Source organism: Rhynchophorus ferrugineus, unplaced genomic scaffold (genome assembly GCF_030347505.1).
Source record: "Rhynchophorus ferrugineus isolate W39M unplaced genomic scaffold, kcgeb_rfMv2 rfM3, whole genome shotgun sequence".
In the NCBI taxonomy this organism is placed as follows: Eukaryota; Metazoa; Arthropoda; class Insecta; order Coleoptera; family Curculionidae; genus Rhynchophorus; species Rhynchophorus ferrugineus.
Genome location: NW_027472582.1, coordinates 46,914,215 through 46,934,670, shown reverse-complemented (window position 1 = coordinate 46,934,670; position 20,456 = coordinate 46,914,215). Strand labels below are relative to the sequence as shown.

The 20,456-nt window shown below is 33.1% G+C and overlaps 1 protein-coding gene across 1 annotated transcript in view; it reads left to right on the top strand.

Annotated features, from left to right (window-relative positions):
- Positions 1–242: 242 nt before the first annotated feature.
- Positions 243–20,456, top strand: part of LOC143194421 (nose resistant to fluoxetine protein 6) — a 28,672-nt gene continuing 8,458 nt past the window's right edge. The window contains exons 1-10 of the mRNA XM_076401201.1: positions 243–752; positions 817–974; positions 4,097–4,272; positions 12,328–12,404; positions 12,466–12,668; positions 12,733–12,905; positions 17,803–17,971; positions 18,037–18,224; positions 18,284–18,392; positions 19,921–20,107. Of these exons, the coding sequence (XP_076257316.1) occupies positions 488–752; positions 817–974; positions 4,097–4,272; positions 12,328–12,404; positions 12,466–12,668; positions 12,733–12,905; positions 17,803–17,971; positions 18,037–18,224; positions 18,284–18,392; positions 19,921–20,107 (1,705 nt within the window). The 5' untranslated portion in view covers positions 243–487. The remainder of the gene's footprint in view (positions 753–816; positions 975–4,096; positions 4,273–12,327; positions 12,405–12,465; positions 12,669–12,732; positions 12,906–17,802; positions 17,972–18,036; positions 18,225–18,283; positions 18,393–19,920; positions 20,108–20,456) is intronic.

The window sequence follows — 20,456 nt, the reverse complement described above, 5'->3', positions numbered from 1 at the left end:
TTACCATAAGGTAAATTATCTTCAATGAAGTGAGTTTTATATTTTAATGAAACTAATTTTAAGAATATGTCGAAATGTTATATTTATATACACGTACTTTTAATCCCTAATTACTTTCGAACTTTCCTATATATCACAGAAAAAATCAATTTAATTCCCCTGCGAAACCTCTGATTATCAATTTAATATCACCGATAAAAATAAAATACGGAATATTATTAATAGTATGATAATACAATACCGATTAGTAAAGGTGCTACTTAAGCGCTTTCCATTACTCGAGTTGAATTCATAGTCCAATTTCTTAATACAACGCAGATAATGTTCGTTAGCCGGTCTGGCGTAATAAAAATGTCATAAAAAGGCAAAGTTTAACCGACAAGATTAAACTGCCAAAAACTGAAAATTAATCGAGTGAAGATATAAATTGTTCCGCATTCAAACGAGTCGGGTTCATTCGTTACTCATTGATCAGTACGGCGCCGTCATGAAGTCAACCGATCTTTTAGTAGTGTTGTGTCTCAATGTTTATCATGGCGTTTACGCCTTATATTTTCAAAACTTTCTTCAAATTGATGTACCTCGAGTGAATAATAGTGCCGTTAGAGAATTTTTAAGCCAAAATAATTTCGACATGTCAAATTTTTATTTAGATGTCATGTGTAGTGTAAGGCAAGATAATGATGAGGTCAGCGAAGATTGTCGAAACCAAATGAATATTATTTGCAATAATTCAGAAATTTTAAATCCAAGTAAGTACTTGTTCCAAAATCAATTTTCGTCATCTATTTTAAACACTAATTCTTATTGTTTTAGTGGCGGACGCTTGGTCTAAGATACCTTACACTGGGATGAAGGTTTCAACAGCAATGGACTTGGGAACTTTCGACCAGTGTGTCGACATAGACTATTATATCGATCAAACCAGAATTTTAGGAAAACATTGCACGTATGGATGGGGTTTACCTATAGGGGTATTAAATTATATTTTTATTACACATATTCTACTATATATTTTAAGGTTTTCTTTTCGAATTACAATGCTATAATTTATAGTGAAAATTTGATTATTTTTTAAAAATACTTCAATTTGATTCTAGTTGTCCAAGTGAGATACATTAAGTTCAGCTTTTATCAAATAACATAAATATAATAATTACCATGTTTGCATGGTGTTACCATTACAATGTTTTTTAAAATTAAGTACTATAATTGTAATTATCATAAGATCTTGTAAAATATTCCAAAAACTATTTTGCCATGGCAATCAATGGTTTGATATTCTATGCAAGCTATTTGGACTATTCACTATACCCAATTGTTTTTTTGAGTGTTATTTGCTATTTTAAATGAAATTTCATAAAATGATATCAGTTTGGCGTTTACGGGATCACATATTCTTATCAACGCATATGCGTTGATATGTGATGTTGAAGTCAAATTCTAAACAAATTTCTAATTGTACTTGATGCCTTTTGCAACAGGAAGATATTTTAGACTAACATATCTAAAAATTACTTCGTCAAAATGGCAAAAATAAAATAATAGGAATTAAAGATTCTTACTTTAACATGAACATGGTTATATATGTGGCATCATCTGTAATATATAATAATAATAAATAATAATAATAATAAATTATGAATAACTAGAATATTATGTGCTTGGACTGCTGGTTGTAAATGTCATTTACAGACAATATAGTCTGTAACACAAACTATTAGAACCGATGGATGTGCTAACCTGTAAACTCTTTGTTTTTGAAGAAGTGAATTAAAAAATATATTTTGTTGTCGTTGTCAAATGATCATATTTATAGGAAGGTTAGCTTTTACATACTATTTCGAGACTTTGCTAATTTAGTTTTTCTTTAGATAAATAATGTTTTACCTTAAAGTTTGATATGTTTAACTGCATATGTTTCCAGAAATATTTAACTTCCAGACACCTTTTATTGTTTACAGTAGTATTAAAAAGTATCTCAATTAAAATTTAATTAAACCCTAAATACTTTCAAGAGATTACATTCATTTAATAATTTTCTACATGTATTAATATAGCGACAAAAACAACTCGACTTTTAGTAATGAAACACCATCAAGAACTTTTTTTATTAAGAGTTACCAAGTTCAACTTAAATAAGTATTTTTTTTGGGGACTCAAAACATACTTTAGTTAAATACTCTATACTCTTAATTTGGCATTCAATAATTTTTTGATATATTTAAGATTCTTCGACAATTATCTTAATAAAAAGTCATTGAGTATCACAAAGTACACAAAACAATGCAACTTCTTTTATAAAATGTCGATAGAATAATCCTTACTAATGTATTTAACTGAAAAAATCTAACAGAAAATTCCAAAAACCGTTAAATATGTTACTCCATCCTTGATAGACTCTGACAAGAAATAAAATATTGTTATAGTATAACATATTATAAAAAATACAAAAAAATACTCTAGCTAATATTCATGTTTGTAATTTTTAATTTTGTACAGAAAAATTATAACACTATAAAATAATACATATTTTCATAAAAGTATATTAGTTGTATGTGATATTATAATAAATGTCTTATCAACTAATCAAACAGGTTTTTATCTTTTTAGGCATATTATTTATCGTCTGTATAGATAGGAATCAATATTTTAGTTTTCAGGCAGTATCTCATAATAGCTATATTTTTCTTTCCATCAGATAAGTATCGACGATATCAGATATTATTTGACGTCAATTACAACTTTCTTAACATAATTAGTTTGCTTATCAGTTCTTCTTTTTAATAAATATTTATTTAAAATATTGATTAATAATCTCTGTCGGTAAAATTCCACTGATTTTCTCCTCATACATTTAAACCAAATGATCATATAGATTCTGAACAATTATACACATATCTATGGATATATATCTCACAGTTATTGTCACTTTGTTTATCATATTATCGATCACTGTTCCAGTTAAATATAAAATTATAATGGTTTAACCTATAAAGCACTTGTTGACTCTCTACTAACATGACTAGCATACCCTCTATCAATTACTGTCCCTCTCTACTAACATGACCAGAATACCCTTTAGCAATTAAAAAGGATTCAACATACAATGGAATGACTATATTCTTATGACTATATTCTATATTCCTTGTGACTATATTCTTTTGCTATCTAATCTACTATGCTTCCTTTTTCTACTCAGTGTGAATTTCAAACAGTTTTATCCCAAAGACCTGCATATTCATGTGCTTTCTGAGAATACTTTTGAAATTAACAGTTTATTATGAAATAATTATATTAAATTATAATTATATCGCGAAAATAACGCCCAAAAAGAGAAACTCACAATATATGAATATATGTTCGAATTTCATATATTTGACCCCGAATAGAGTTAACATCAAGGTGATCTTCATTCCGCGTTGATTAAGACGCGTGTGTACTGATATTTTAATTACTGCTCATACTAATACTCAGTGCATCTGCAACGCACTAAAAATATTCCCTATAAAACCGTAGCAACTTATTACAATATTTACTAGTATCAATACTCATATGTCTAACGCATTTTAGTGGCAGCAGAAAATCGGCATTTTCAATCACAGTAACTACAAATATTAAACAGCGATTAGAAATATATCAAAAAGAAGCAAGCAGGCCAAAACAACGTTTGCTGGTTTATGCAAATTATTATCACCAATCGTTTTTTATAGTCTGATTCGGTTACATATGTGGACGTATTAGATGGCATTGTATGTTATATGTTTTTAATTAGAATACAATGAGATGGAAAATAGAGTTTAATTTTACAACGATTTTGCAAAATGCAATAAGCAATACATTCAACGTCGTAATGACGTGACTTCACTATTATACGAAAGTGATCTGCCAGGAAACATGTGTCATTTCTTTAAACATATGCTAATTTATAAGAATTTGTTTTAATTCAGTTTAATGCATTGTTTAATATATTATCCCCTGTAATTATGCTAAATATTTGTTAATGAGAGAATAAGCAGCTTAACAGTTTAAGTAAACTATAAACACGTGTTAAGCAATTTTATTATTCCATCATCCACCATTATTTTTTTTTCAGGATTCAACATATGTACTTTCATATTGTGCGCCCGATAAGTGTAGTTCAAGCGACTTAGTACGTTTGATAACAACTGATCCAAATGCGATAGAAATTCTGGACAAAATATTCAATGATGATAGATGCCAAACTAAAGAAAGCCGAACTAGCATGAATGCATCAGAGATAGTTGTTGCGTAAGTATTAATTGGGTATATTTAAATTTATTTATTTGAAAAAAATGAGACAATAAGCTGAATTACTCCCCAAGTGAATCAAAAAGTATTTATTAAAATAACTTACATAAAAAATCAATTCCTAATTATTTAAAAACTCTATAATTAAAATATCAATGATTAAAATAAAAGATGTAATAATTATCAGCATCATCAATATCATCGTCGTCGTCAATACATAGCCGGCGTTCAGAGAAAGTATCTACTTTTCAATCAATACGCTGCTGTTGCTGCAGCAGGATTTCAGACATTCATCACGAAATTTCATCATAGTTGGCGATCGGGTGCAAATGGCCGATCAATGTCAGTTTCCTATTTTTCAGATCATTTTCGACTATATTTGACTATGTCTTTTTCGGAGCTATTTACTGTGTCTTCACCAAAAAGGTCAATTTCGCTACAGAAGTCTCTAAAATATTCGTTCATCTTCCATTCAACAGACATGGCCAAATCATTGCAACCTGCGTATCTGAATTTGTTCCTCAGATGTTTTCACTGATTGTCGCATTTTTAAATACTTAGCCTCTTTCTGATGTGATCTCGGAGACATCAATATTAGACAACATCAATATTAGACAATATCCCTATAGCTCTATCGTCAACGAACATCAAATAGGTCAAGGAGTTTGTAGCATCATAATGAATGCCATGTCTGTTTGAAAAAGTTTTCGCATAATTACATCCTTTATTATATTGAAAACCAGAGAAGAGACTATATCACCGTGGCGAATACCGGCTCGGACCTTTAGTTTTATAATCCGGAAGTTTAATAATCTTTAGGGAAACATGTTCAGCTTCCAAAGCTACCCAGAGTGAAGGTAATTGTATTTAGTGAGTGCATAAGTTGATGCTTCGGAGGGTATTGGAATATAGTGTTAACTACCACAAAGTTATTCAATGATATTCTGATTAAATTCTGATTTAGGCTGATTTTCTCTATCATAAAGCCAATGCCTACTGATCATCGATGGTCGGAAGACCTATGAGCATTGCTTGGAATGAACCAATCATGCGTAGCTCGGAGAGAACAGTGACTACGATTTTACGTTTTGTCAATTCCAAAGTGATAATCTCCTTAACTGTCCAACATGGCGTTCCGTTCGTATATTCCATACTCGAATAAGGACCCTTTTAGTTCATGACTGTTGCGCGTATTTCTCTTTCCGGTTATAAATAAAGGAAAAAACTGGCAAACTCAAATAACTTTATTAACTATAGACTTAAACTATAATGGATAGACGGGTACAACGATTAATAGTGACAACCTTCACACTAACAAAGTGGTACCAACTGTGGCCGCAATTTATGTGTTTTTAATTATGTGAAGACTGTACTAACGGGGCGACTACACTTCTAGGGAATGAAATGCCTAACCTATGATGATTATCTCATTTCGGTAAAAAATATTCTCCGAAAAGTACCTTTCCCGCTGGTTTACAAGATAAATACACTTCTCGGGATATATTAGTTTATTATTACACCATCGGATGTCTTTTAAGGGGACAAAATATTAAAGTATTCCGTCTGGCTCTTAGCGTATGCACTCTCCTTTTCTTAAATGTTGTGCGGTCTAACTATGCTAGTTTCCCACCTAATTTTTCACACTCTTGAGAATCAATAATCTTATATTAATAAAAATATCTTATCTAAGTGTTCCGAACTAATATACATAATATATATATATATATATATATATATATATATATATATATATATATATATATATATATATATCCTTTTATATCATTTTAATTTTTTTTTAATTAAATTATTTAAAAAAGACTAGAGCCTAATACATAGATGGTGCTAGTTTTATTGCATTCACTACTTTTTCAGTAGTACTCACAAATTTATGAGCTATTGTGCTAAGAGTGACACTACTTTTGTAATGTTCAAAGCAATGGCTCAAAAGCAAAGTTTCGTGCTTTAACTTTACACTGCTTCTTGATGGGAAAAATATTGTTCAAGCAAAGCAATGACTTGAAAAGTATTATAACGACTCGATTACATAAGAAACAATAATAAAACGTTGATTTGCTAACTTCAAACATGGTCGTAGATACACCGATGATGCAGAACGCAATAGACTCTAAAATTAGATGATAACATCAGAAAATATTTAAAAGATTCACAAAATCGTTTAAATGTTCAATCACTCGGGATATAACCACAATCGTTTGCACTTGACAGATGGTAACCTTTTTCTTCTTTTTTGTTGTGGCCTAAAAACCAGGCGGTGGAATGTCTGACGCATACCTGCTCGCGGAGACTTGCCCTGGAGTGACAAGTTTGACCGGGTTATGTGGGACTGCCTCTGGGCTTACCAATACACTAAACCGAAACCGCCTCACAGTTGAAATCTGTGGATCGCTACTGCTACTGCATTAAATTTGGGGATATGGCACCCGCTGATCGGGCAGCCGTTATTGAGCACGAGGGCCCGGCGATACTGTTGTATGGGGCAAAAGTTATGACTGTAGCGACGAATGAGGTCGTTTCAGCCTGGAAAAGGGGGGAGCTTGGCGGTGACGCGGTGCTAAGCTCCCAGCATGTCGATCAGCTCGCGAACAAGCCCGTTTTCAGAAGAACTTGAGCTGAGTGGTTGTTCGTGGAATGATGTAGATATGAAGTGCTTGATTTCTGGAGTGTCAGTTTCCCTATAAATTTGATTATTTCTGACAAACCATGGAGCGTTTAATATTCTCCTGAGGAACTTATTTTGGAAAACTTGAAGCCGTTTGACCTGGTTGGGTGTAACAAACTTGAAGTAGACATTAACATTCCGACCGAATTAACATCTTGTAAAATAAGCATTTGATGGCGATGGGAAGTCTGCTAGAAGGGCAGATCAGAGAAGATAGCAGGTTTGCTATTCCCGAAACTTTTTGGATTGCTTTCTGGATTTGGGAATGCCAACCGAACCGCCGGTCGAAGTGAAGACCTAGGTACGTGATGTTATCCAGCCATGGAATTATTGCGGCGTCGATCTTAAGTTGCGAGACGCGCAGTGCGTAACGCTTCTTATGGAAAATGATTGCCTGGTCTTTCAGGGGGTTGATTTGCAACCTCCAGAATTTGAACCACTTGACCGTATGATCGAGCTGCTTCTGTAAACGTTCATGAATTGTAACTTCGAACCTGGCGGCCATGAAAAAAGAAGTGTCGTCAGCGTAAAACGCGACGTCAATGTGCTCTTTTCTCGGCAAATCTGAAATACAGAGGTTAAATAAGGCTGGGGCCAGCGGGGAACCTTGAGGTACGCCAGCATCGATTTGTTTACGACTGGAAAGTGATTCCCTGATCTTGACCTGGAAAGATCTGTCCGAGAGATAGGACTTGATGAGAGTGGTTAGGTCTTCTGGGAGGCCTAACCGCACGCACTTTGCGATCAATCCGTCGTGCCAGACCTTGTCGAAGGCTTTGGTTAGGTCCAGAAGAACTGCTCCAAGCTTTTTACGTTGGTCAAGAGCGTGATGGATGTCTGCGGCCAGACGGGTAGCCTGATGGACGGATGAGTGGTGAGCGCGAAAGCCGAATTGTTCATCTAGAATGATGTTGTTTTCCTTGGTGAAAGAGTTGATAGCGTAGAGTATTGCCCTCTCGGCAAGCTTCGAAATGGCACTGAGAAGGCTGATAGGCCTGTAATCAGATGGAGATGATTTTGCTTCTTTCTTGGGTATAACCGCTATATGTGCGTGTTTCCAAGACATGTTCCAAGAAATGTTGCAGCCTCATGATGGAGTTAATGAGGTTTGCCAGTTCTACGAGCTGCTTATGCGGGAGGTTTTTTAACTGGGTAATCGATATTCCATTGAAACCTGGAGATTTTCTGGTTTGAAGTTTGCCGATCATAGTCTGTAGAGACTTTGGAGACACGAAATGGTTGAGAAGAAAGGCTGGGGTTACTGGTCCTATGATGGAGTTGGATACGTTGATGACAGTGTCATTGTCTTTAGTTTTAGTGTTCTCTGCAGGTGGGAGGCATTTCATTTGAGCTTCGTAGGTCTCTGCAAGGAGCTCGACTTGTTCTTAGTCAGTGACTGCGAAATTTCCTGTAACCGCTGACTTCAGGGGGGGATGACATTGTACGTCTTCCCCACCAGGCATTTGGAGACACGCCAGAAAGAAGGGGGGCCATCCAGTCTTTGGTCCGCGAGAAATGAGTTCCATTTCATTGCTCGCCAAGTCGAGACGGCCGCCCTTACCCCCTTGCATGCTCTGTTCGCCTCCCTTTTGTCTGCAGCATCAAGCGTGAATCGAGCTAATCTGCATAAACCGTTTTTGATGCGAAATTCACGATTAAGAGAAGCGGGAAGGTTAGCTTGAGTACGGCTTCCTCGAGTTGTTCTGGTGTGTTAATTTTCGGAATTGGATCGGATTTCAGGAGAAGAGATTGGTAGTTTTTCCAGTCGGTCTTTTTCCTGAATCTTATTAGTGGGACGTGAGTGGTGGCGCAGTTTCCGAGTTTGAGAAGGACCGGACGATCAGAGATCAGAGTCTAGTTCGTCAAGGAGTTGAACTTCGGAACTGTACTAGGGTGATGGTATTTTTGGAAATTTTCCTTCGACGAGTGATCGGTATTCGACATAGTTGAATGCAGAAGATTTCTTGTACAAGGATGTAATCACGAAGGGACGTTCTTGGATATCGATTTTAATGGAGGTTGTTTTGAAGTTGTTTACTGATAACGATGGAAGGAGCTCGTGTTTGACTCCTTTTCTGACGAGAATGGCGGTTCCACCGCCTCGACCCGGAGTTCTATAGTTTCTGTAGACAAAAAAGTGTTGCGAGGAAAAACGATGCGAGGGTTTCAGGAAAGTTTCCTGGATGAGAACGATGTCGACGCCATAGAATATCATGACGTCTTCCAATTCCGCTTGCTTTCCGCGTAAGCTGTTTGCATTCCATGTCATCAGTATAAGAGATTTCGAAACAGCCTTTTCAAAGAATTAAAAATCTGCTGGAAGTTAAAGAAACAGGTAAAGGTTGCCGCTTGAAGCTTGTTGCAGTATGAATTTAACAGCAATTCCTGCACTTTGGAGGTGCTTCTGGGATTTTGGTACAGCATCTATTGTCGTGATGCCCGGCACATTTAACGCACCGTGGGGAGGCTCGACAATACGAGCTGGAATGCCCGAAAAGCTGGCAGTTGAAGCACTGCACTGGCTGGCCGTTTCCCCTCTGGACCTCGACCTTCACTGTGATGATGCCGAGTTTGGTCATATATATGTTCTGTCGCTCGTCGCGAGGGACAACTACCTGAACAATTGGTAGTTCTATACCGGATTTTAATTTCCATCGTTACACAAATTTGGGATGGAAGCCTTGATCAAAGAGAAATTCACGTACCTCGTCAATGCAGAGTGATTCTGGGATGTTTCTTATTATTACCCGGAATGCTCTTTCCTCCGGATGACAGAAGGAATGGTAAGGGTAATTCCTTTCCTCGAGCAGGCTAGTGAGTTTTCTCAGGAGGGAATGGCCGGCTTGGCTACTGGATTGGGTTGTGATTTGGGAGCCTGTTTCCCCTTATTGCCAGCCTTCGGCAGCTGGCTTTCCTGAGGTGGAGTGATGGGCCCTCTCTTTCTTTTTCCCACCAAGGTGAAACCGTCGTCTGGGTCTTCAGTTTGGTCTGACCGTTGTGCCGGTTTAGCTGATGTCTGGGTCTGGGTTTCTGTGGCAGCGGAAGTCTTTATTTCCATGGCATCTTTTTGATACTTCATGAAGTCTATTATCGTAGCAGTGAGAATTTTGATTACTTCTTTAAGATCTTCGGAAGCCTTTTCGCTCTTTTCCAGCTTTCCCGTCTGTTTTTTCATGGCGTCTGTTTGTGCTTTAGCGAACATTTTTACTTCAACTATTTGCTTTCGCAGGTCATCATTCTGTCTTCTTAAATCTATTATGAGCAATTCGCGGCTGTCTTCAAAAGATTGTCCATTTGAGTTAGGAAAGCTGGGATTATGCTCAGGAGGCGACGTCGGCTCTGACGTACATGACGCCATTGCCTTGTCTGTAAATGCGCCTTTTCGGCGCTTACAGCCGCTTTTTTGACGTAGGCACTGATGGAAACGGGATAACGGATCGACCGTCTTAGAGAAAGTTTCGGGTAATTCTCGGAAGCGCAAGTAGGTTCGGCGGACCTGACACGACCGTTCTCTTCGAGAGCTAGCACGGAACTGACAGATGGTAACGTATCTTGTTTACATGGACAAATCGGTTCACTGGGATTCACAATATTAAGATTTATTTTCACTATGTTAAAATACACAGTTAGTAAAATATTTCTAAGCATTTGGAGAAATTTTTTTTTCATACTTTTTGATTTGTGTGAAAATATACACATACATTTATATATCTTCTTTTGATCAATGACCTTTCATCACTTTGTTGGTAAAACCATAAATATTTCCCTGTTGAACTTATGGGGCAATATTAAAGTTATATGTTGTATGCATCAAAACTTTCAAGTTAATATTTTTTAATTTTTGCTGTTATGACTTGATCAATAGTAATTCTGTTTTTTAATGGCCAGCTTGGTATTTCCAACAAAGGGCCGAGTTAATAATTTGGCCAAGTTCAAGCCGAACAATTCTTTTATAGCCCCATCAAAAACATAGCAGAGGCATATTCCTTAGCGTCAATGCGAGCTTTGCAGTCATAATTATTCATCCCAAAAATTGCTCGATTTCGTTTAGTTTCCGCAGTAGTTCAACAATGGAAACTCAATTAAAATATTCACTATATCATCTAGTTAGATTGATTACCTAATGAAACTTCATAGCCATGCCTTCGGATAAAATATTGGTCCAGCAATAAGCCTGTACTGTATTTTCTCATTTCAACTGAATTAGTTTCTGTAATCTCTATTTTTCAAATAGATTTTAACGGATTAAGTGAGTGAGACATTTGTATCTAGAATGTTCTATAGACTATTCATAGAATAACTATAAAAGCTTTTTAGTATAACTTAATGTATTAACTTTTACTAGAGATATACGGCGCTTTATCTGTTATAAAATAATTTAATTCAAAATTGCGTTTTCTGTAACCTTTTAGACTACATTAGCATTTATATTATACGTAGAAGATTTGCCAATTGTTAATATTTAATAAACGCTAATTAAGTTCAATTTATTTTCTTTAAGTAAATTTGACTAATACCTATAAAACCAATTGTTAAATTAGATGTTAATTTTTCTTATGACAATGGATGCTGCATGAAATCTACTACCGAAGTCCACTTTATGACGATGGTGCTGCATATCCCATTTATCAGTTTTCAACTGTTTTCAGATATTTACATACAATGGGAGAGATCCAAAATGGCTATGATAAAAACCTACAAAAAACAACAAAAAATATCGATATATTCATTATTGTACTATTTTTGACCATTAACGGCTATTTTTCAAATTAAAAAATATAAATCGAAATGAACACACACAAGTTTTCTTTCACTTTCTGCATTTTCATACGTTCCGCAGCAAAATAACAGCACAAAACTGGTTCTAAATTATGTTTAATGCAACGCTGTCAGCTGACAATCATTATAATAATATAGCACTGCCTCCATGCGCCAACTCGAAAATTAAAACCAATTTTGTTACACAGATTGAAGATCTAAGTCAGGACATAAATGACGTTAAGAAACGTTCTCTCTCAAAAGTTAACCCTAATTTGTAAACTTGTGTAATTACGTGTTGTAAAAACCCAACATCGACACTAAGAACACTATAAATTGATTACAAGCTTTAGAACATTTTTTCATAATTTTAATGCGCTTAGAACGCAACTACTTTTCCATGTAATGAGAGTTCATGTACCCCATGCAGACTTCTCGTTCGGACAAAACAAACCAATTTTCAAACTCTTTCAAAACCTTGATTTCCATTTTCCATCACCTATAACCTTGAAAATATTTCTTTATTCATGCAGGTAATATATAAAAAGTTAGATTGGGAGTTTTCAGCAGCTCTATTAAAATAGTTTATATTTCATATAAGTATGTTTTTAAAGGTGTTTATTCGGATTATTCTTATGCTTGTTAATACTATCCACATCCTATGATATTGTAATGAGAAGAAAAAAATCAAGTGAGTGTTACATTTGAATTTGTTAAGAAAAAACATAAAAATGTTTATACGTAATTTGTAGAACCGGACCCGCTATTCGTAGCTTTCTCAGCCTATTCGAATGGACAAAAACTGTTTCAAACCACGTCACCCTCTGCAGTCAAAGCTGACCAAATATTGTGTTTCCATGGTCTCAAAGCCGTGAGTATGATGTGGATCCTAGCTGGTCATGCTGTTGGGTTATTTTCGGTCGTTCCTTTGGTAAATCAAGAGAAACTGAATGAGGTAAGTTCTCTAATTGATTGTTAAAGTTGATTAAAGTGATAAATAATTGTACACTTTTTTACAGTTCAACAGTGAACTAGCCTCTTTTTATATAACCGGTGCCTACTTTGCAGTTGACACGTTCTTCTATTTATCTGGTTTTCTAATTGCATATCAGTATTTCAAAAGCGCATCTGAAAAAAAAGTCGTGCCACAACTTATAGGAATACCACAGATGATAATTCATAGATATTTAAGGTAATAACTGCATTCACTTAATTTTGTATTTTATTAATAATTTTTACTATAAATCACTTAATGGTAACATTTTATTTGCATATTAATTACTACTGGTGGTCAATCTGTGGCGCTTTGTGGTCAAAATTCGACCACAATGTAATTTAATACATTTAATGCAAATGAATCATGTTTGTCTCATAATAGAGTAAAAGGACTAATTTCAAAATGATATATTACTAAAACTTATTTTCACAATATTTTTAATATAAGATCAGAAATGTATTTGATATATGATCTTAATTAAAATAATAAATATCTGTAATATATATAATATATATTATATATAATATATATTATATTATATAATATATATATTATATAATATATAATATATATTATATATATTATATATATATATATATATATATATATATATATATATATATATACCTATAATATATTAAAACATATTAAAATATATGCAAACTATCTCAAGAACTAACACTCACTAACATTTTTTAAATTGCATTTAATTAAATTTAATTTCCATTAACTTTCATTACTCAACAATATACCAGGCTGATTAAAAAAATAATTTCTTTACCTAAATTTTTAAATAAAATTGCCTAATGCGTTCTTTGCTTATTTATTTCACTCTTCAATCCCGCCCGTGCTAATAGCTCATCTTTAGTTGGTCTTCTATGGCTTTCATTTATATATTTCTTTTTACTTTGTCTTATGTCCCATGTGTCTATTTTCTATTTTATAACTGTTAATATTCTATGCAATATTTATTTTAACTCTTGATGCACAAATTAACGTAATTATTACTGGCCATATTCAGTTAGTGCTTTGTTAAAAAATGCATTTGCTAATACAAAAGAAATTAATCAGAAGCCAATACCACAAAAATGTACAGAAAAATCTTAACAACCTGTAGAATTTTAGAATTAGTTTTAGAATACCTTTAGTACAATGATATACTATGTCTACATAACCATACCAATTAATAAGAAACTTAAGCAAGTACAATTTTTCTTTATTTCTTTTTCCTCAAAAAACATTAAATTAAATCAATATTATGATTTCTAAAATCTAAATATTTCGTAAGCTGACAACAGATTATTGTTATTCTCGGATTTTGGGATGAAATATGCCAATGTCGGGTTTTTGTTTCACAACTGTATATACTTTCCGATAAAGCGGGCACATTAATTTATTTTCTCTGTAAAAAATGGAAAATATTACTTTACGTGACCATACCATTTTTAATCGTTTTTCACCCAAAATTGCCATAACTCATTAATAATTCTAGCAATATAGAAATAACCAAAAGTAACACAAAACATTGATTGAAATTAAATAACTTCGTTTAATAATGTTTTAATCACTCACGTTTTAATATCGTCTCTAATGTAAAAAACAAACATTCACTTAATTTTAACGAACACTATTTTTATTTTATAAATAAAAAAACCTTTAGCCCCAGCGAGATTCGATCCTAGTACGTTATTGTTTATACAATTTATTGGCTATTCCAGGTTATTTGACTTAGGCGGTTTTCATTTTTGTTGGAACATATTTATTTGTAGCGGATATGACCCAAAAATATTAGAAAACTTTCTTCCTCGATACAAGCTTTAATCGTGCCAAATTTCATGCGTCCAGTTTCTACCGTTTTCTTCAAAAGGGGAAGCAAAATTCTTGATAAGACAGTTAATATATAGATCTCTCTTTTATTTTTGTATAATACATTTCATTCTAAACTATACAGGTACAAATATTTTAATAAAGGACCAATAATTCTCCAATAATATCACTCCTTAGCAGTTTGACCTAACAGAAGGGATTCATTTAGAACACTGACACTATTAACTGGTTCTTTTGAACACATGATGTTTTAGTCTTGCTATTTTTTGTTCATTGTAGTATATAAAAATTACATTTTAAAATAACAGAATTAATTTCAGTAATCAATAACAGTTTTGCCTAACGTTTTGCCCATCAGCCTCATATAAGCTGAGCAAATTGCAACATTTTGTGAATAAGATGTAATAGAGTCTGACAGGTTATCCATCTAATCTAATCCATTGCTTAATGAAATATATATACTGAATTGGAATTATGTTATCACAATGTCATCATAATTATTTGTACTTTGTACAATGACTACAGACAGTGTTCTAAATGAATAATCCGGATATTTATTAAGGCAATCATATTAAAGCCAATAAAAAACGAATAAATGTCCTTATCGATATAATTTATTACAATAGATAAATAAATATAATTCCTCTTAATATTTAAGATAAATGTCATTAATGACAATGTTGTTGTTAATTTGAATACCTATGTAATGTTATTAGTTTATATTAACATAATTGGTACAAATATAAGAATATATGCTGTAACATTTTTAACCCAACATAGTTTCTTAGATAAGTTTAGAATCTTAATTAGAAATTAATTTATTTATACTTGGATAAATTCATAAGCAAGACTAATGCGGAATAATACTTCAGTTGTGTTTCCCAAATTAAAATTAAATTAAACTAGCTCAAACTAAAGTTAATTAATAGTAACACATATACTTTATACAAGTTTGTGTTGTCTGGTTTACTTCAATCCTCTGAATTAATACGCTTTTTTTACAGCTATTACTAATAGTTTCATGTTAATATAATTTAATGGTATTTCATGTTTTACACCGAAATTTTCTACAAATTCGTGGATTCATTTGATTTGGAGGTCATAGTGTAATTCTTTATTCGTTGGCATTAATAACTAATTAAGGAACTTTATTTTGCAACATTGGTTTACTAACCGATTAGATGACTTAGACTGAGATGACTGAGACCCATAAATGTAGTTGGGCTTTATTATAAACTTATAAATACATTTTTAATTAAATAGTTGTTTAATTATTAGTTTTATCTGCTTAGATTTTTTCTAACATGATCTTTCCACTATGGTCTACCATCGATATGGATGCGAAGATATTTTGTTGACTATATTTGACTATATAATAAATTCCAATGTATTAGGTGGTATTTTTTTGGCTCCAATTCATTTATGTATTTAGTTGACTGCCACTTCTAGAATTTATCTAACTCTAAACAGATTTGTATCCTTTCCTATGATGGTTGAAAAACTACAATTTATATTATGCTTATCTAGAGCAGCCATAGCCCAAAGATACTACCATGCGGAACTCCAGTCAAAATAGGCTTAAGAATTGTTGCGTTACTTCAAAAATAAATTAAAAATCGTTTGATTAATTGATAATAGTTTTTTGAAAGCAACTTAGAGTCTCCTTGTTTTAAACGCATTTTACTTAATTACTATAATATTCTATGTACTTGGTCGATTATTGAGTGGAGATTTCGAAATCCAAACTAGAAATCTGGTACACTTATAAGTAGTGTTAACGTGTTTTAACAATTGTTTCAATTAATCAAGTTCAAATTAATGATTTTAAGACATACCGGAACATGCTTAAAACAAGTATTAAATATGTATTGATATTGTGATTGTGGTAACTTCTACTAGAAATAACAAGTCAATTGAAAAATCCCCGTCCTGACACATAGATGACGCTACTAGAATTAAATCCATAAGTTTTATAGTTAGCCCTAACTCTCAAAAGATGCGTGTATAAATTTTACAGCTGTCAAATCATTAATTTGTTAATTATAGCATTTTGAATGAAGCAACTTTTGTTATTGTGAAAAAAATGGATAAAAAGGCTTTTTGCGTGTTGATAAAATATTGCTTTTTGAAAGTTAAAAAATACACTTGAAGCAAAAACTTGGCTTGATACCGAGTTTCCGGATACTGCCCCAGGAAAATCAACCATCAAGGATTGGTATATTAAGTTTAGACATGGTGAAATGAGCATCGAAGACGGTAAACGCAGTGGACGCCCAAAAGAGGTTGAGACCGACGAAAACCTTTAAAAAATACACAAAATGATTTTGAATGGCCGTAGATTGAAATTGAATGAAATAGCAGACACTCTAAAGATATCAACTGAACGTGTTTATCATATCATTCACGAATATTTGGGTATGAGAAAGCTCTGTGCAAGCTGGGTGCCGCGCGAGTTCACTTTTTATCAAAAACAACGACGAGTTGATGATTCGGAGCAGTGTTTGAAGATGATCAATCGTAATAAACCCGAGTTTTTTCATCGATATGTGACAATGGATGAAACATGGCTCCATTATTTCATTCCGAAGTCCAATTAACAGTCATCCGAGTGGAGTGCAACCGATGAACCCGCTTCAAAGCGCGGGTAAACGCAACAGTCGACTGGCAAGGTTATGGCGTCTGTATTTTGGGATACGCATGGAATAATTTTCATTGGCTACCTTGAAAAAGGAAGGACCATCAACAGCGACTATAACATAGTGTTATTGGACCGTTTGACGGACGAAATCACCGGAAACGGCCGCATTTGAAGAAAAAGAAAGAGCTGCTTCATCAAGACAATTGACCGTGTCACAAGTCAGTGGAAACGATGGCAAAAATCCATGAATTGGGTTTCGAATTGCTTTCTCATCCACCGTATTCTCCAGATCTGTCCCCCAGCGACTATTTCCTGTTCTCGGATCTCAAAAGAATGCTCGCTGATAAGAAATTTTTGTCGATCGAGGTGATCGGCGAAACTGAGGCCTATTTTGAAGCAAAAGACAAATCGTACTACAAAAATGGTATCGAAAAGTTGGAGGGTCGCTATAATCAGTTTATCGCATTTGAAGGGAATTATGTTGAATAAAAAAACTAATTTTGCCAAAAAAATTTGTTTTACTATGGTAGGCCAGGGACTTTTCAATTGACCTGTTTTAGATACAACAATTAAAAAATGATCACCCATTCAAATTACCAATGCCAATTAATTATAAAATTTCTTTAGAATAACGCCAGCGTTACTCATGATGTTCCTTTACGGAGTTTACCTAGCGCAATTCTTGAGTACAGGACCACTTTATGGTACAGTCTCTGAAAGTATAGCTCGACCATGTAAGGAACATTGGTGGGCAGTATTTCTCTACATTCAAAATTATTATAATCCTACTGACTTGGTAAATATTAATTGTCATTATATCCTAATAACAATTTTAATTGATTTGCCTACATTTTCTTTCAGTGTTATACGCATTCGTGGTATCTCTCGACTGATTGGCAGTTATTCTTAATTTCTCCTTTCGTCTTGATACCGGTAGCAATGCAATACCGCAGAAGTTTTAATACAGTTATGTATCAATTACTAGCTTTAAATGTTTTCTTCATTTTCCTGCCACTGCTAACAAAACTTGTCTTTCCTGACAGTGATCCGTAAGTACACATTTTTGGATTTAAGCATTGATAATTAATATTTAATATTGATGTTACAGGAACTATCTTGAATATGACACTCAATCAAAATTGATCGATTACTTCTTAGGCTTCACGCTTGGCTTCTATATCAGATGCAAAAGACACAGAAAGTATATTTTTGATAAGGTACATCTCACTTTAAATATTTAGTCATCTAGTTTTAATGTTAATTTGGTTTGAGAAGAGAGCATCTTTAGTTGTGCGTAAAAATGTGAACGAAGATTTTCGAAAGAAATAATGATTTTATAACATTTATGGGTGTATAATGATGCGTATATGTGGTAGGATTATGTTTTAACCTACTACTGATTGTATAGTCTATCGTAAGTTTCTGAAAGAAGTTAAACTTGTAAACTAACAAACATCACAATAAGTTTAATTTAATTTTATTTTATTTTACTTCTATATTTCTGAGTATTCCTAAATAATACTACTATAGCTGATGAATATTCCATCAATAATTATAATTCAATTCATAAATTCCACTCACTCCATTCACAGTGTACAAGATGCATATTTAATATTTTATTATGTAATGTGAATTCAATGTGATAAGTTGTTTTTTCGGCACTTTTTAGCCGCGGTCATTTTTAGATATTATTAATCTAGTGAGCTATTTTCATGATAATTCCATAATCAGCTAGCTGGGCAGCATTAACTGGCTCCGAGTGAAATACCCTAACTGATAAATGAGTCAATTACATTAAATGTACCTATATTTACACATGACAGAACCCATATTTCCTTAAGAGAGAAGGTGCATTACATAAGATTAGGAAATATTTCTTTAAAATTATTTATTATAGCAGTCTAGTAAATTAACACTAATAAGGTATTTGTGTTATTTAAATTTGCTACGGTTTTAATAATACAATCTACTTATACACTTTGGTCTTAACATCTATGTCTCTGTTTTTAATGTGAACTGAGCGTTAACTACACTAAGCTAAATCAAATGGTTTTACTGCATTTAATCTTCTGATTAAGCCATCGTTATCTAGGAGCTGGAGAACCTCAACATTGATATGCTGATGGAGCCACTGTCCATTTGTTTGAGCACAGTCCTTGATAACCTTATCGACAGATTTTACCTTCAGGTTCTTATATAGATTATATTTATGAATATACCATGGAGCATCAATAATACCTCGCAGTCAGTTTTAAAACTTTGTATGATATTTCTATTGTTTTGGCTGGTAAAATACTGGTATATTTCCTGATTTGAGATTCACTTTCAATTACTTCAGCCACCTTTTACAGTTATGACGTATTGTAACCTGAACGAAGTATTTATTGGATTGATAATCTTAATTAGTGTTTTCATGGAAATTGCTTTAATATTTTCCCTGGAGTAAGATCAAAACCAGGGTTATACGCTATAAATAAAAATACTTATCCATAGCTTGATGAAACATCTAAGTGAAGATAGAATGATCATATTAGTAACCATACATAATATATTTTGGACATAACACCTAATAGATCTTCGACTCTAATAATATTCAGGGACATTTAAGACTAATATTAGATAATAAAATAATAATGATAATTGTAAATAATAAAGTTTCTTATATCATTAACTCTATAAACAGTTAGGAATACAATATGAATATTTAATTGAGTTCAGTTTTTCATATATATTTTTTAATTACAGATAACCAATTTGATTTTGTGGGCAATTAGCTTAACACTAATGCTTGGCACATTGCTGATTTATCAACAATTCAGTTTAGGCTCTCAACACTCTCACCTTATAAGATCTCTAAGTTATACCTTTACAAAACCAGTATGGTGTATAGGCCTCTCTTTCATAATATATTCTTGCGTATATGGAAAAGGAGGTAAGTACTATAAAACATATTTTATTATTATTCAATAAATATAAATTGTAATTATAAATCAGTTCACAAATAAGCTAATATAAATCAATTAATTTTCAATATACATACAGCATTACCTCTCATTTTAGCTCTGTACACTTTTCCAATTGATTCTTCCATCTAGGACCTATCATCGGTTGGGTTGAATCGCCCACCAGAATATGTTTTAAAAAAATATGTATAACGCGGGTTATTTTATTGATAGAAAAGGATAATTTATTGTCACTTGACGATGACAGTGCAGATAGCTATCGAATTTCATTGTTATAGAGTTATAGCAAAAAAACGTTAAAGTAGCCTCAAAATTACC